This window comes from Bos indicus, chromosome 11, assembly GCF_029378745.1.
Source record: "Bos indicus isolate NIAB-ARS_2022 breed Sahiwal x Tharparkar chromosome 11, NIAB-ARS_B.indTharparkar_mat_pri_1.0, whole genome shotgun sequence".
Taxonomy (NCBI): Eukaryota; Metazoa; Chordata; class Mammalia; order Artiodactyla; family Bovidae; genus Bos; species Bos indicus.
In genome coordinates, this window is record NC_091770.1 from 59,792,357 (window position 1) to 59,811,150 (window position 18,794).

At 37.0% G+C, this 18,794-nt stretch overlaps 1 protein-coding gene across 7 annotated transcripts in view; it reads right to left on the reverse strand.

The window, feature by feature from the left end:
• USP34 (ubiquitin specific peptidase 34) overlaps nt 1–18,794 on the reverse strand; it is a 240,420-nt gene that overhangs the window by 151,847 nt on the left and 69,779 nt on the right. For all 7 annotated transcript variants that reach the window (XR_011569295.1, XM_070798851.1, XM_019970352.2 and 4 more), the window contains exons 6-8: nt 14,773–14,840; nt 11,058–11,250; nt 9,510–9,571 (exon numbers count right to left, since the gene is read on the reverse strand). Coding sequence is in view for 6 of the 7 variants with exons in the window: in XM_070798851.1 (XP_070654952.1) it covers nt 9,510–9,571; nt 11,058–11,250; nt 14,773–14,840 (323 nt within the window). In the remaining variant the exon portion in view is untranslated. The remainder of the gene's footprint in view (nt 1–9,509; nt 9,572–11,057; nt 11,251–14,772; nt 14,841–18,794) is intronic.

Here is an 18,794-nt window from a genome sequence, read left to right on the forward strand (position 1 = left end):
AAAAAGGTTCTGCTAAAGAGTCGGGTATCAACTGACTGTTCAGAACACTTGGCTACATTTATCATGAACAATTCACCCTTCATTTCAAAATGTGAACTTTTTATTCCTAAACAGTTTTAGATTTTCCTTCATTTTTGGAAAAGAGCTAACAACTTTCTTTTAGAGTAATAAACCACTGGCACAGAAATTAAACTATTAGGTAGCTGGCCAAGTTCCTCTATCCATGGAATTCTCCAGGCAAGAATATTGGAGTGGGTAGCCACTTCTTCTCCAGGGGATCTCCTCAACCCAGGGATCGAACCCGGGTCTCCTGCATTGTAGGCAGATTCTTTACTGACTGAGCCACAAGGGAAGCCCAACAATACACAGTGTCAGTTTATCAGTTAATTTGTCTTTTATAGCTTTAAGATACGTGTGAAACATAATAAACTGAACATATTTAAAGTATATAGTTCAGTGAACTCAAGCTTACATATACATCTATGAATTCATCAGCACTGTCAAGATTACAAACACATCAACCCAAAAAGTTTCTTTATGCCACTTTATCTTTTCTCAGCTCTCACCCCCACTGCCCAGACAATCAGTGATCTGCTTTGTTATTAGTTTTCATTTTCCAGAATTTCATGTAAAAAGATACGGCATGTGATTTTTTTATAATTTAGATTTTTTTTTCACTCAGCATAATCCATTTTCCTTCATTGTCATTAACCCATTGGTTTCTTTCAAGTTTGGGCAATTATGATTAAAGCTGCTGTAAGCACCCATGTGCAAGTTTTTGTGTGGATATAAGTTTTCAAATTCTTTGGGTAAATGCCAGGGAACAAGACTGCTGGATCATAAGGTTATGCTGAGTTTTGTAAGAAACCATGAAACTGTCTTCCAAAGTAGCACCAGTGATGAACAAGTGTTTCTACTGCTTTACTCTTTGTCAGTATCTGGTGTTACCAGTGCTGTGCATTTTGACTGTTCCAATAGGTGTGTAGTAGAATTTCATCGTTGTTTTGATTTGCATTTCCCTGATGTATGCATGTGTTCATGTGCTATCCGTATATCTGCCTTGGTGTAGCTGTCTGCTAAAGTCAGCGTATTTTCAATCTGATTTTCTTTCTGTTCATTTTCTTACTGTTAAATATTTAAGAGTTCTTTGTATATTCTGGATAACAATTCTTTATCAAATGTCTTCTGCAAATGTTTTCCCCTGTCTATGGCTTGTCTTCTCATTCTCTTGACACTGTCTTTCCCAGAGCAGAAGTTTTTTGAAGAAGTCCAGCTTATCAATTCATGGATCATGGTATGGTATTCAAAAGGTCACCACCATAGCCTAGGTCATTCAGGTTTTTTCCTATATTCTTTTAGGAGTTTTCTAGTTTTGCATCCTATGTTCAGGCATGTGATTCATTTTGAATTAACTTTTGTAAAGAGTGTGAGATCTACATCTAGATTTTTTTTTCCACTTGGTTGTCCAATTGTTTCAATACTTGTTTGTTGGAATACAAATACAATATTTGTTGGAAATTCTATCTCTGCTACATTGTACTGTCTTGGCACCTTTGTCAAATATCAGCTGACTGTATTTATATGGGCCTATTTCTGAGCACCGTATTCTGTTCCACTGATCTCTCTGCTCTATCACCAAAACTGCACTGTCTTGATCACTGTAAATTTAGAGTAACTGTTGAAGGTGGGTAATGTCAGTCCTCCAACCTTCCAATACACTGAAGAGCAGTGGTGAGAAGGGATACCCTTTCTTTGTTTCTGATCTTAGTGGAAAAACTTTGACCTTCACATCATTAAGTATGGTGTTAGCAGTAGGAGGTTTTGCAGATGGCCTTTATCAGGTTGATTTAGTTCCCTTCTGTGCCTAATTTACTGAGAGTTTTTACCATGAATGGTAAAGTCTGACTTTGTCAAATTTTGACTTTACATTAATTGACTTTGAAATGCTGTACCAGCCTTGAATACCTGAGATAAATCTCACTTGGTTGTGATGTATCATTCTTTTTATACCTTGTTGGATTCAATTTGCTAATATTTTCTAAGGGTTTTCATATGTTTGTTCATGAGAAATACTGGTCTGTAGTTTTCTTTTCTTGTAATGTCTTTGTCTGGTTTTGCTATTAGGGTAATGCTGGCCTCAATGAGTAAGGAAGGCTTCCTTCTGCTATTTTCTGAAAGAAACTGTAGAGAACTGGTATAATTTCTTCCTTAAATATTTGGTTAAATTTACTAGTGAACCCACCTGGGCCTGGTACTTGTTTTGGAAAGTTATTAATTGTTGATTCACTTTAATTGATCCAAGCCCTTTCAAATTAATTCTTTTAAAAATTTTTAAATGGTTACCACAGAAGAACACCTAATGAAAAAAGTAGTGTTACATATACTGTGGGTAAAAGAAAATAGGTTTCAAAACAGGATGTGTAGTGCAAAGATTCCAAGTTTTTTCAGCAACATAAATTATACACAGAAAAACCGGGAAGAAATTAAAATTCCTTTTCTTGTTTATCCACAAAAGAATTATTTTTAATTTTAAAATTATTATAAATATTTTTTAAAAGAAGCTATGAATTAGACATATGGCCTCAAAGGATCAAACATGAAAATAAAACTACTAGTGGTATATTTTACCTACTTCTGAGTAGGCTGACAGAAGCTATGATCCACAAATGAACTCCATAGAAAAAGACAATTTAACAACTAAAAATAATTCTTTCAGTTCCTTGAAAAATATTCAGAGTAAGTGTAAAATTGGACAACATTATCAATAACAACCATTCAGGACCCTGGAAACATACACACAACTGGGACTCCCATAAGGACTAAGGGGAGCAAGCAGAAAGAAAATTTGAAGAAATTATGGTCAAACATCCGAAATTTGAAGAAAAATGTTCATCTACACATTCAAGAACCATAATAAACTCCAACTAAGATAAACACAAGGATATTAACGCCCAGAGAAACCACAATCAAATTCTTAAAAGCCAACGACCAACAGAAAAATCTTAAAAACAGCAAAAATAAATAAATAAATAAACATGTACAGAAGAACTACAATAAGATTAACAGCAGACTTTTTATCAGAAAATAGAGCTATACTGAAGCAATGTTCCTATATTTTATTAGAATTGTTATTAATCTGAAGTAGACAGTAATAAAGATGCATATTGTAACCCATAAAGCCACCACTAATTTTTAAAGTATAAAAAAATAGAATTAAAATGGTATACAGTTGGTTCTCTGTATCCATGGATTCTGCATCCATATATGCAAACAAAAAAGGATCAAAAATATTTCTTAAAAAAATTCCCAGAAGTTCCAAAAGGCAAAAGTTGAATTTGCCACATGCTGACAACTATTTACATAACACTTAAATTTTGGTATCCTCAGGTGGTCTAGAACCAATTCCCAACACATACCAAGAGACAACTATACTACTATATACACTGCAAAATAAGGCAGTAAAGGAGAAACAGAAAAAAAATTTTAATTAAGACATAAAAAAACCAAAAGCAAAATGGCAGGCATAACTCCAACTATACAGTGACTGAATTAAATAATACAATCATAAGGGAGTACTGTGTAAGAGTAGATTTTTTTCCCCAATCCAACCAAATGCTGTCATCAAGAGATGTATGTTAGATCCAAAAATACAAACAGGTTGAAAGTAAGAGGAAGGAAAAAGAGTTAACATAATAAAGTTACACTGACTATACTAACATCAAATGAAATGAACTAAGCCAAATATTGTTTTAAAGAGACGAAGACGGACATTTTAGGATGATGAAAGGATGAAATTATCAACATAACATAGTAACTATAAACAGAGTGTACCCAACAAAATGTCCTAAAGTACATGCAGCCAAAACCAACAAAAATTGAGAGAGAAAAAGAAATACAGCCAATTCTCATCACCCCTGATAGTTGTATCATACAATGTCACTGCACTGAGTTAGCTAATACTGAACCCCTGAATATTTTTCTTAGATTAATATTACCCACCGCTTTAATGAATAAAAGGAACATGTTATTAGCATCAAGTGCTTCCTAGAGTGGGTTCTCTTTAAAAGAATGACTCAGTGCAATAATATGACTCATTGGTTAGACTGACTGAAAGAAGACACAGACTTTGATTAAATGCAAATCTCACATAGTAACATTAAGTACACAATTTGGTCTACAATTCATTTGCAGAACTTCTTCAAAGAAATATTGTTTCACAAAACGAATATTTGTTTTGAAGTTTCCACTTCAGTCAGAACAATGCAAAGGAGACTTTTCCCTTTATGTAAAACTGTCATCATAAAAAGTTCATCAACACCCTTCCCCTTCCCCATTCCCTCTGGAAAAAGAGACATGGCTCTCATTTAAGTGTTACCATGTTGTTTTCTTCGATACTCTTTTTCTAAAAACTTTTTATAATTGAGGTACAACGGACAAACAACATGATTAGTCCCAAATGCACAACATGATGATTCAACATTTGTATATATAGCTAAATGACTGTGTAAGTATATACCTAAATTATAGTAAATCTAGTTAACATCCACTATGATGGTGTTACAAAATTTTTTTTTCATTTGTGATGAGGACTTTTAAGATCTACTCTAACAATTTTCAAATATGCAATACAATATAGCCACCATGCTATACATTACCACTCCCACAACTTACTTATTTTGTAACTAGACATTTGTATCTTTTGACCTCCCTCACCTCTTCTGCCCTCCTCTGACCTCCACACCTCTGACAACTACCAATATATTCTATCTTTGAGCTTAGGGTTTTTAGTTTTTAAAGTCTGTATATAAATGAGACCATATGATATCTTTCTGACTTATTTCACTTAGTATAACGCCCTCAAGGTCCATCCATGTTACCATAAATGGCAAAATTTCATTCTTTTTATGGGTGAATAGTATTCCATTGTATATTCTATTTCACCATAGAACTGAAAGAACAAATAAATACAGTCAATTCTCATTTTTTACTCATGGCAACTGAATCCTATAAAATCTCTGCACTGAATAAACTCATATTGAACTCTTGAATATCAAATTTAAAAAAAAAAGAACTTCTTTTCAGATTCTATTTTCGTGTTACAAAAGAGAAAATGAGCATCAGAAGTGTTCAGTGACATGGCTCAGTTCAGTTCAGCTGCTCAGTCATGTCCGACTCTTTGCGCCCCCATGGACTGCAGCACACCAGGCCTCCCTGTCCATCACCAATTCCCGGAGTTTACTTAAACTCATGTCCATTGAATCAGTGATGCCATCCAACCATCTCATCCTCTGTCGTCCCCTTCTCCTCCTGACTTCAATCTTTCCCAGCATCAGGGTCTTTTCCAATGAGTCAGTTCTTTGCATCAGGTGGCCAAAGTATTGGAGTTTCAGTATCAGTCCTTCCAATGAATATTCAGGACTGATTTCCTTTAGGATGGACTGGTTGGATCTCCTTGCACTCCACGGGACTCTCAAGAGTCTTCTCCAACACCACAGTTCAAAAGCATCAATTCTTCAGTGCTCGGCTTTCTTTATAGTCCAACTCCCACATCCACACATGACTACTGCCCCAATATCAAGTACTAGATGTGAGACTCATATCCCTCCAACTGGCCCAGAGTCACAGCTTCTTGCACTATACTGCACGGCCTCCTACCACTTCCATCCCCTGGTCCTTTCTAAACCAGTGCTAAAACAAGAAAACAGAGCATCACTTTATATGACTTCAGCTGGGAATGTGCACGTTGGGAGACTTTCTTATTGCTCTGTGCATTTCAGCAAGACTATGAAGAACCAAAAGTATTGATTTGGGGGTTACAAATAAACTGTAGCACACAGGCAAATTAATAAAAACAGAATCCACAAAATGAGGATAAACTGAAGTCAGAGACTTCAATCCCCTACTTTTAATAACAGATTGGAACAAGTAGATAAAAAAATCAACAAGGATACTGAAGACAAACATTACGAGTTCACTAGACCTAAGAGACACCTAAGGACTTCCCTGGTGGCTCAGAGGTTAAAACATGTGCCTGCAATGCGGGAGACCTGGGTTCGATCCCTGGGTCGGGAAGATCCCCTGGAGAAGGAAATGGCGACCCACTCCAGTATTCTTGCCTGGAGAATCCCATGGACGGAAGAGCCTGGTGGGCTACAGTCCATGGGGTTGCAAAGAGTCGGACACGACTGAGCGACTTCACTTTGACTTTCAAGAGACACCTATAGAACACTCCATACAACAGCTGAATAAATTCTTCTTAAGCACACATTAACATTCTGTGGTACAGATTATATGTTAATCTGTAAAACAAGACAAATAACCCAACTAAAAACTAGGCCAAAAAGTGAACAAACAATTCACCAAAGAAGAAACAGAATGGCAAATAACCATATAAAAAGATGCTCAGCATTACTGGTAATTAGGCAAATACAAATAAAAGTCATAATGAAATGACACTAACACCCACTATAATGGCTATAATCAAAAATACAGGTAAAAACAAGTGTTGATACGATTGGGGAAAACTGAAACCTTCATATATTACTAGTGGAAATATAATACAGGAATGCTGGAAAACATTTTGACAGTTTCTTTAAAAGTTAAACATAAAATGACCTTACAAACCAGCTGATCATACCTATGTATCTACCAAGAGAAATGAAAACATATGTCCAAAAAGACTTATACACAAATATTTAAAGTAGCATTATTCATACTAATCAGAAAGTAGAAACAATCAAAATATCCATCAATTTGGTAAAAGAATAAACAAAATGTGATAAAGCTATATAATGTAACACTATTCACCAATAAAAAGGAATGAAGTACTAATTCATACCACAACATGAATGAGCCGCAAAATAAACAGTGTAAGTGAAAGGTGGCAATTGAAAACAAACACTATCATATGATTCCATTTATAGCAAACCCCCAAAATGGGCAAATCTACAGACAAAGATTATTAATGGGGATGGGGATAAGAATGGGGATTGACCCACTGCTGGGCATACACACCAAGGAAACCAGAACTCAAAGAGACACGGGTACCCCAATGTTCATCGTAGCACTGTTTACAACAGACAGAACATGGAAGCAACCTAGATGTCCATCCACAGATGAATGCATAAGAAAGCTGTGGTGCATATACACAATGGAATATTATTCAGCCATTAAAAAGAATACATGTGAATCGCTTCTAATGAGGTGGATCAAACTGGAGCCTATTAAACAGAGTGAAGTCAGAAAGAAAAACACCAATACAGTGTATTAACGCACATATATGGAATTCAGAAAGATGGTAACGATCACCCTACATGAGAGATAGCAAAAGAGACACAGATGTAACGAAGAGTCTTTGGGACTCTATGGGAGAAGGCAAGGGTGGGATGATTTGAGAGAATAGCATTGAAACATGTATATTATCATATGTGAAACAGATTGCCAGCCCAGGTTTGATGCATGAGACAGGGTGCTCAGGGCTGATGCATTGGGATGACCCTGAGGGATGGGATGGGGAGGGAGGTGGGAGGGGGGTTCAGGATGGGGAACACATGTACACCCATGGCTGATTCATGTCAATGTATTGCAAAACCCACTACAATATTACAAAGTAATTAGCCTCCAATTAAAATAAAAAATTAATTTTAAAAAACAAACAATAACAAAAAAAGAATGGGTATTGATGTAATTCCCTGGCAGTCCAGTGGCTAAGGCTCTGAGCTTCCACTGCAGGGGGCATAGGTGCAATCCCTGGCCAGGGAACTAAGATCCCACATGCCATGGTACAGGAGGGGTGGGGGGGATACAACTGACTACAAATGGGCAAAAGGGATCCTTCTGAAGTAATATAAATGTTCTACAACTGGACTGTGATGAAAGTTGTACAACTCTGTAAATTTGCTAGAATTCATTATAAAAACAGGTGAGTTTTATGATATGTGCATTATCTATACCTTAATAAAACTGCTTAAAAAGACAGACACAAGTCACAGGCTCCAACAATGAATTTGCTCCAATCTTTCCACACTGTACAAACTCTTCTCTTTCCAACTTAAAATATCTCTACTAACTATTCCTCAAAACTTTTAATCCCCTCCCTCTTAAGCATGTCTTTAGTATGTATAAACTTCACACATTTTTTAAATGGAATTCCTTCTTACTCTCTATCCACAGGAACATAAAAACCTAGCCTGTACATGTAGGGTTACTACACTGGTGAGTTCAAGACTTTTAATTTCTGTCTTTTTGCAGGGATGGGGAGTGATTACTTCATTGGCAATTTTAAAATTCTCTTAAAGGCAGTCTGAAGGGGTGCAAGGGGATGCACTCAGGTGTCAAAAAGGGAAATACAGACATGTAGTTTAATATACATTGGATATAATCTACTTACTATCTTGACTGTGTGAAACAGTACTCCTAGTATGAACCAGAATTTATAAAGCTACTACCCATTCTGGGCCACACATTTTAAGGGGACTTAAACTGACTAAGAATGTTGCCAAAAGTGAATGACCCGCCTGGCCATATAGCTAATAACCATAATATGTGAGAAAAAAAAAGTACAGGCATAGTCTCTGGTTTCCAAACTCATGAAGGGATGGGTTCAATGGAAATTAGCTCCACAGAGCAGAACTAACATCAATGCATAAAAGTTATAGTAAACCAAAAATATGACTCATTCATATCATTACTAATTTTCTAACACCTTAAAACTGTGTAACTCTGAGGAATTCTCTGGCGATCCAGTGGTTAGGATTCCACACTTTCACAACCAAGAGTGTGGGTCTGATCCCTAGTCAGTGGCTCAGAAGTAAAGAATCTGCCTGCCAAGCAGGAGACTTCAATCCCTAGGTTCTGGAGAATCCACTAGAGAAGGAAATGGCAACCCACTCCAGTATTCTTGCCTGGGAAATGCCATGGACAGAGGAGTACGGTGGGCTACAGTCCATGGGGTCACAAAAGAGTCCAACACAACTGAGCCACTAAACAACCACAGGGAACTAAGACTCGGCAAGCCGTGCAATGACACAGCAAAAATAAAACTAACGAACTCTGTTACAGCAGAAAATATTACTACCCAACTGAGATTTAAAAAAATGATTTCTATACTGGATGGACAACTAAATAGAATATTAGAAAAATAAGCATTTCTAAGTACTTTAAAAAGCTGTAGGTTATAAAAACTACTTTTTCATATGTGAGCATCATGAACTTGGTTTTTCCAAAAAAAAAAAAAAGTTAAATGAGAGCTTTTCCTGCATCAAGTGCGGTTTCCGAAAACTATCAGTACCATATTCTTTACTATTAAGTTCTCCTGTATAGTCTCTCTTTGTATTTTGTGAAAAATAACACTGTATGTTTTAAGTGTTGCAATATATTCCTCTGAAAGCTTATTAAAGGCTATACCACAAGGCAAAATATTTCCAGTGAACACTTCAAATAGTCACAGTTATATTTATCATATAAATAGCTACACACTGATATAGTGTACTTATGCATAAATTACTTACGTTTCTGTGTCTGATACCAATGATTCATTATTGCACACATCATTGAAGGTGTGAAGCTGATTCTATACAGAAAAGAAACATATTTTTCCAAAATTATTCTTGCATGTTAGCAACTGGCAAGAAACATAGTTTGACGTATTTGATATGCAGATCAGAAAGCAATAATCAGATCAAAATTATAAAATATAAGATCATCAGATATATACTTCCCAATTAGCCTATTTCATTTATCATTTTTAAACATGAATTCATTCCACAAGCAATACTTGGGCTTTATTTCACTGAGAATGTTAGAAAAAAGCTGAATAAGGGGGAAAAAATCACAAAAATTTAATGCAAAGCAGCAAGTAATGTGTCATTGCGTGCATGCCAGGTCACTTCAGTAGTGTCAGATTCTTTGCCACCCCATGGATTGTAGCCTGCCAGGCTCCTCTGCCATGGGGATTCTCCAGGCAAGAATACTGGAGTGGATTGCCACGCCCTCCTCTAGGGGATCTTCCCAACCCAGGCACCAAACCCGTTTCTTATGTCTCCTGCATTGGCAGACAGGTTCTTTACCACTAGCGCCACCTGGGAAGCCCAATGAAATTCGAGAAAGGCTTCCTAGGCCTATACTTTTAAGATTTGATTTGGGAAACTGCCATTGTTTTCCACATTTACAGTCTAATACATGGGTAAAATCTAGCCACTTCAGAATAACTATACTATAAAAATAGGTAGTAAATATAAAGGAGTAAATCTAATACAGACCTTTGTAAACCAGAGTAAGCATATCCATTCTGAAAAATGCAGCTAACTACTTAGCTCTAAGCAAACTGTCATGCAAGAAGACAGATTCAAGAACACCAGATTCTTGCCACCCACCCCTCTCAGAGAGGCTAATAGTATGTATTTCTCACCATTTAAAACAGTATTTGCTACTGTGCAAACCAAAAGTTTCTGTTAGTCAAATCTTGCCTATGGCCCAATAATCTGTGGCTTCTACCTGAAATGAATTAGTTACTTATAATCTTCTATTCTTTTTCTCCCTGAAAACATTGCTTTCTAAATGTAAAAAAACTGAACAGCTAGGACTTCCCTGGTAGTCCAGTGGCTAAGACTCCACGCTCCAAATGCAGGGGGCCTGGGTTCAATTCCTGGTCAGGGAACTAGATCTCACATGCTGCAACTAAGATCTGGCACAATGAAATAAATAATAATAAATATTTTTTTTAAAAAAGAAGGGGGAAAATTTACCCCAAAAATTATTAAAAAAAAAAAAAATATATATATATATAAAAAACAAGTGAAGGAGTTGGACCTGAAAATCAAAAAGACCTAAGGTATAAATCCTTCTAAGTCCCTGCCTCTTCACATTTAAAATAGGAGGAAAGAGAACACATAAGAAATGATTTGTAAGGACCACAAAAAATAATGCACTTAAAGTCCTTAGCACAATGGTGCTCCATTGTGCTCCATAGGTGGCTCCATAAGCAGTAGGTATTATGATGATGATAATGATAGCCTGAGAAGGCAAACAAAAAATTACCAAAAATAAAAATAGCTTACAGTTATCTGACTTAGTCCAGCCAACCTCATAGTCAAAGTAGGTGACATAAAGTACTTAAATGCAAGATCTAGGCTTTCTTTATCAAAGCACAACGTCGTGTCCAATGGTTCTTTCACTGTGCTCCACATTAAGTCAGCCATGTTGCGAGCCGCACTCTGCCTTAACTCCTGATCAGAGAGCTTGCATAAATACCTGAAATGATTCAGAAATACAACATACACGAAAACTTGCAAGCTATTTCTTAATCCAACTTAAAAATTCAATAATATTCCTTTGCTCCCTAACTTCGAAATGTTTGGTACAGTAGAACCTGACATCCTGGGATTAATATCCCCAATTTAAACTATTTCTAAGTGATACTTCAAGCATTGTGACCTGTGGCAACGTGTCCTTTGCTGAGAGTTCAACATGAATCAGAAACTGCAAAGTCCAACACAACATAGAAGGTGGGAAGAGGGAGGGAGGGAGGGAGGGAGGGAGGAACTACACAGAGACAAGTGGTTTAACATCAGATTCCGTACCGCACCTCCAGTAAAGCTTTCTATTCTCTAATACCTGTCATGTATACAGCTCTTGCTTTTAATAAGTTTCACTTAACTTCATACAAACAACATATCTACTTCCTGACACAGCCAAAATCTTTCAAAATGTGTACATTTTAAACAGCATTATTTGGATTTCAAAAATCACAATCCACTGGTTTTCCTCTCAGGCCCTACCTATATTATTTGGTTGGTTCCTCCTCCTCGACCCAACCTTTCAACATTACTGCTCCTCAGGGCCCATAATGGATTGCAAAAAGACTCCATATCCTTCCCATCACTTCATACAGCAGTCTTTGCAATGTGACTTCGCCACTCTTCCTATCAAAAGTGTCATTTCTCTACTTCCTTGCACCTGAACTTTGCCATGAAAGTTCCTTTGGCCAATGGCACAAAGAAATGTGACACAGCAGAAGCTTAAAAGCATTTGGGCTTGCTCTCTATTGCTGGGAACTCTTCAACTACCAAGAAAATGGACTCAGGAAAGCCTACTGGATGAAAGACACATAGCTAATGCCCCAAATAACATCCAGCCAACTGCCAAAATATATATGAGCACCTGTCTCCACCCGAGACCAATCCACCTGCCAACCACAAGACAAATGAATGAAGTTATCTATCCTAGAGCATCCAGGTCCAGCCAAGTCAACATAGATCGGAAGAGCTAACCAACCGGAGACCTGTGAGAAATGATAAATGGCTGTTATTTTAAGCTACTAGTGCTGGGTGTTTTCTTACACAGCAAAAGCTACCTGAGGCAGGCCTGCATCCTAGCTTCACTTGTATTCTCTTTCTATGTTCTCTCCCTAGATGAGTTCATTTATTTACTCCAGAAGATTCTAAGAGTGATTCTTTATGCTGACAACTTCTAAATTAATGCTGTTGTTCTAAATTACATGCTTTTACTCCCAATTTCCTACTGTCACTTAAATGTCCCAAAGGCATGTAAAAATGAAGTCTTTAAACTCTCTCTGTCTTTCCCATCTCAGTTAATGATACCAACTGCAAACAGAGGAATCAAGGAGAAGAGGGTTAAGTGTCATCCACTACGCTATCCCTTTTCTTAAACTCCACAATCACCAATCTTGTTGCTTTCATTCTCAACTATATCCAATGAATCTGCAAAACGTAACAATAACCTTGTACAAGTTTATTGCTTATCAACAATCCTTGAACAAGTATCCCTAACTTCTTTCCAGGACTACTGCATTAACTTTTCAGTTGGTCTCCCAGCTTCTCCTTCAACCCTCCTACAATTTATGAGGCAACTTCCAAGCTACTGAAAGGCCAACCTGATCTTTTAAAAACCACTATGAGGGCTTCCCTGGTGATCCAGTGGTTAAGAATTCATCTGCCAATGCAGTGGACACACTTTCAATCCCTGGTCCAGGACGATCCCATGCTGCAGTGTGCGTGGGCACACTGAGTCCCGTGTGCCACAACTATTGAAGCCTGTGCACCTGGAACCTGTGCTCTGCAACAAGAGAAGCCCCTACCCTCCACAACTGGACACAGCCCATGGGCTTGAAGCAGTGAAGACCCAGCAAAGCCACAAACAAAATAACCAAATCTTTTTAGAAAATTAAGCTATTAAAAAAAAAAAAAAAACCATCAGGATTCATCTACTTAAAACCCTTCAACAGACCCCACTGCTAAAAGTAAATTCAAATTCCTTGCAACAGCCTGAAGGTCCTAAATAATTTTATCAATCATATCATAATTGAACTTCCCTGTGCATTGTTCTCTGCCAATCTACTTCTAGTTTTTTAATGTCATATTCTTTCCAACTTCAAAGCCTATGCCTTTATGTTCCTTCTACCTGAAATATGTCCTTCTAATTAATATCTGATGAGCAGATTCATGTTCTTCAGATGCCACCTTTCTGAAAGGCCTCATATTCTCTATCACCTTATATCTTTACTTGCACAGGATTCAGCATTATCTGATTCTTTTCCTGATACTTTCTCCAATAACTTAGACAGTAACTGGAAAATAGTAGGCACTAAAATTTTTGCAAATGCAAGAATAAGAAAAATTATAAAGAACTCTTAAATATTATCAAGTAACACAATCTAAGAACACCAAAAGCTTACATCCTACATTTAAACAATACAATTCTTTCTCTATCTTCATCATAGGTTTCATTCATAGGTTGGGACTTACAAAACACAAGTATCACTTGCTCCTCAATGAGACCTTCTCCATACCCACAGTTACTAATTGTGACCTACCCTCTAGAACTCTCAATCCACCCTTGTCATTATTTTTCTCTGTAGTACTCATGAATTTCTTTTTTATGTTTTAATTATTTATTTCAATTGGAGGCTAATTATAATATTGTAGTGGTTTTTGCCATACATTGCCATTACATCAGCCATGGGTGTACACATGTTCCCCATCTTGAACCCACCCACCCTCAACTCCCTCCCCATCCCATCCCTCAGGGTCATCCCAGTGCACCAGCCCTGAGCACCCTGTCTCATGCATCGAACCTGGGCTGGGGATCTATTTCACATATGATAATATACATGTGTCAATGCTATTCTCTCAAATCATCCCACCCTCGCCTTCTCCCACGGGTCCAAAAGTCTGTTCTTTACATCTGTGTTTCTTTTGCTGTCTCGCATATAGGTCATCGTTACCATCTTTCTAAATTCCATATATATGCGTTAATATACTGTATTGGTGTTTTTCTTTCTGACTTACATCACTCTGTATAATAGGCTCCAGTTTCATCCACCTCATTAGAACTGATTCAAATGCATTCTTTTTAATAGCTGGTACTCATGACTTTCTAATGGACTCTATTATTTTTTATTGTGTACACAGATTACACAAAAGGAGGTAACTTTTCTTCTCTGCTATATTCCCTATGCCTATAAAACTTAGTATATATTTGCTTACTGAATAAATATAGCTGGATATCATGCAACCACTGTTAATCTCTCATTCTTTATACTCAAGGAAAAAAAATTCCAACATGAATTGCTTAAAAGTAAACATTAAATATAAAAATACATGTTCATTAGAAACTATAAATTGTCAAATTAAAATTTTCTCTGGGGAATGTGAATGCAAAGGGCTTTCAAACAATATAATTCTGTACTATTATATGAACAGTTTTAAACACTACTATATTGACAACAAGGGGAGAAAAGTTTTATAAACTTACCTGATAACGTATGTCCTAAAAGGAATAATGTGCTGCATGACAGCAGGGATATGCAGCCATATTCTAATCTATAAAGAAACATAAAAGCAATATTAATGTATAATGAATATGAAATACATGTCTTTAAGAACAAAAACATTTAGTATTTTGCTACATCTAAAACATAAATATTTTGTAAAGGATAAACTAAGAAATATTACTGAACACATACAAGTAGTTTAACCTATACATTTTTAATACATATACCTAAAATCAACCTAAAGAATTACTATCAGCATCTTGATAAAAAGGGAGAACCATCAATCCAAGAGTATCTTACTACCTGCTATTCTATACCTCTTTGCATGGTAGCAACCCAAATACAATAGAACTATATAATTTTTTCATAAATCATCTTAGTTTTTTAAACTATATATTTATTTATTTATTAGGCTATGTTGGGTCTTAGTTATGGCACTCCAGCTTCTCTCTAGTTGTGGCACACAGGCTCAGTGGTTGTAGTATGCGGATGAGTTTCCCCATGGCATGTGGCATCTTAGTTCCTCAACCAGGGATCGAACCCATGTCTCCTGTGTTGACAGATGGATTATTAACCACTGAGCCACCTGGAAAGCCCTATATGTCAATTACACCTTAATTTTTTAAAAAAAATGACAAGGAGGTAGAACTTGTTTTACTGCATAACAAGACTTCTTAAAAAGCAGCAGAAATTAGATAGTATGAAAAATAGCACAAGACAATCAAATAGACAAATGGAACATACTATAAATCTGAGACTATGCCCAAGAAGACACATAAAGATACTTGATTTATGACAAAAATGAGTCTGCAAAACAAAGAGGAAAGAACTGTCTTTGCTACAAATAGTGATAGGACCAGGAGTTGGCTGTATGAAAAAGAAAATGAATCCTAATCCCTCACATACACCACACACGGTCAGTTACCACGGAATTACAGGTCAAAATAACAAAGTAATATAACAAAACTTGAAGAAAATGGAAAAATATCTTCATAACCTGAGAATAAGATTTTTTTAACCATTAATGAAAATATTAACCATAAGGAAAACATTTCTTATAAATTATACACCATTAAGATTTAAAGCAATCCTTAATGAAAATGCAAATTACAATGAGCTGTCATCTCACATAATTCAGAATGGCCATCATCAAAAAGATTACAGATAACAAATGCTGGAGAGGGTAGAAAGAAAAGGGAACCTTTCTGCAGCATAGGTGGCAACGTAAATTGGTGAAGCCACAATGAAAAAGTCCAGAGATTCTGATAAAAACTAAAAATAGAGTTACCACATGATCCAACAATCCCACTTCTAAGCATATATTCTAAAAAGAAAGGGAAAAAAAAACTCTAATTCAAAAAGATACATCCATCCCCAATGTCCACAGAACACTATTCACAATAGTGAAGACACAGAAGTAATCTAAATGTCCACCGACAGATGAATGAATAAACAAAATGGGGTATACATATCTGTTCCTGCTGTTCAGTTGCTAAGTACAACTCTTTGTGACCTCATGAACTGCAGCACGCCAGGCTCCCCTATCCTCCACTATCTCCCAGTTTGCTCAAATTCATGTCCACTGAGTTGATGAGGCTATCTAACCATCTCATCCTTTGCCGTGCCCTTCTCATTTTGCCTTAAATCTGTCAGGGACTTTTCCAATGAGTTGGCTCTTTGCATCAGGTGGCCAAAGTACTGGAGCTTCAGCTTCAGCATCAGTCCTTCCAATGAAAATTCAGAGTTGATCTCCTTTAGGATTGACTGGTTTGATCTCCTTGCTGTCCAAGGTCTTCTCCATCACCACAATTTGAAAGCATCAATTCTTCAGCGCTCAGCCTTCTTTCCTGTCCAACTGTCACACCTGGAGACTACTGGAAAAACCGTATCTTTGACTATGCAAACCTTTGTCGGCAAAGTGATACATGTGCTCTTTAATACACTCTCTCTGTTTGTCATAGGTTTCCTTCCAAGGAGCAAGCATCTTTCAATTTCATGGGACTAGTCACCAGCCAGTGATTCTGGAGCCCAAGAAGATAAAATTGGTTTCCACTTCCACTTTTTCCCCTTCAATTTGCCATGAAGTGAAGGGACCAGGTACCATGATCTTAGATTTTTTACAATCAAATTTCAAGCTAACTTTTTCATTCTTCTCTTGCACCTTCATCAAGAGGCTCTTCAGTTACTCTTCACTTTCTGACATTAGAATGATATCTGCATATTGAGATTGTTGACATTTCTCCTGGCAATGTTGATTTGAGCTTGTCATTCATCCAGCCCAGCATTTTGCATAATGTACTCTGCACAGAAATTAAATGAGCACAGTGACAATATACAGCCTTTTCATATTCCTTTCCCAATTCTGAACCAGTCCTTTGTTCCATGTCTGGTTCTGTTGCTTCTTGACCCTCATACAGGTTTCTCAGGAGACAGGTAATGTGGTCTGTTATTCCCATCTCTAAGACTTTTCCACGGTTTGTTGTGATCCACAAGTCAAAGGCTTTAGCGTAATCAATGAAGCAAAAGTAGGTATTTTTCTGGAATTCTTAATCACAGCACTTTAACAGAATCATTTAGGATTTGAAACAGCTCAGCTGGAATCTATCACCCCCACTAACTTTGTTCATAGTAATGCTTCCTCAGGCCCACTTGATTTCACTCTCCAGGATGTCTGGCTCTAAGTGAGTGGCCAAACCATGTTCATTATCAGGTGATTAAGACTTCTTGCATAGTTCTGTGTATTCTTCCCTCCTCTTCTTTATCTCTTCTGCTTCTGATAGATCTTTACCATTTCTGTCCTTTATCAGGCCCATCCTCGCATGAAATGTACCCCTGGTATCTCCAATTTTCTTGAAGTGATCTCTAGTTTTTCCCATCTAAATTGTTTTCCTCTCTTTCCCTGCATTGTTCATTTAAGAAGGCCTTCTCATCTCTTCTTGCCATTCTCTGGAACCCTGCATTCAGTTGGGTGTATCTTTCCCTTTCTCCCTTGCTTTTGGCTTCTCTTTCCTAAGCTATTTGTAAACCCTCCTCAAAAAGACAAACAGCCTTCCTGCATTTCTTTTTCTTTGGGATGGTTTTGGTTGCTGCCTGCTGTACAATGTGACAAATCTCCGTCCATAGTTCTTCAGGCACTATATCACATCTACTCCCTTGAATCTATTTGTCACTTCAACTGTATAATCATAAAGAATTTGATTTAGGTCATACCTCAACAATCTAGGGATTTCCCCTACTCTCTTCAATTTAAGCCTGAATTTTATAAGGAATCCATGATCTGAGCCACAGTCAGCTCCAGGTCTTGTGTTTGCTGACTGTACTGAGCTTCTCTACCTTTGGCTGCAAATAACACAGTCAATCTAATTTCAGTACTGACCATCTGGTGATGTCCACGTGTAGAGTCTGAAGAGACTGTTGCAAGAGTTGTTGGAAAAGGGTTTTTGCTATGACCAGCATGTTCTCTTGACAAAAACTCAGCCTCTGCCCTGTTCATTTTGTATTCCAAGGCCAAACTTGCCTGTTAAACTCCTGACTTTCTACTTCTAATCCTACTTCCTAATCCCTATGATAAAAAGGACACCTTTTTTTGGTGTGTGTACCAAAAGGTCTTGTAGGTCTTCACAGAACCAGTCAACTTCAATTTCTTCAGCATCAGTAGCTGTGGCACAGACTTGGATTCCTGTGATGTTGAATGGTTTGCCTTTGAAACAAATTGAGACCATTTTGTCATTTTTGAGACTGCAACCAAGTACTGCATTTTGGACTCTTATTGACTATGAGGGTTATTCCATTTCTTTCAATAGATTCTTACCTATAGCAGTAGATATAATGGTCATTTGAATAAATTTGACCATTCCCATCCATTTCAGTTCACTAATTCCTAAGATGTCAATGTTCGATCTTGCCAATTCCTCCTTGACCACATCCAGTTTACCTTAATTCATGGACCTAACATTCCAGGTTCCTAAGCAATACACTTCTTTATGGCATCAGACTTTACTTT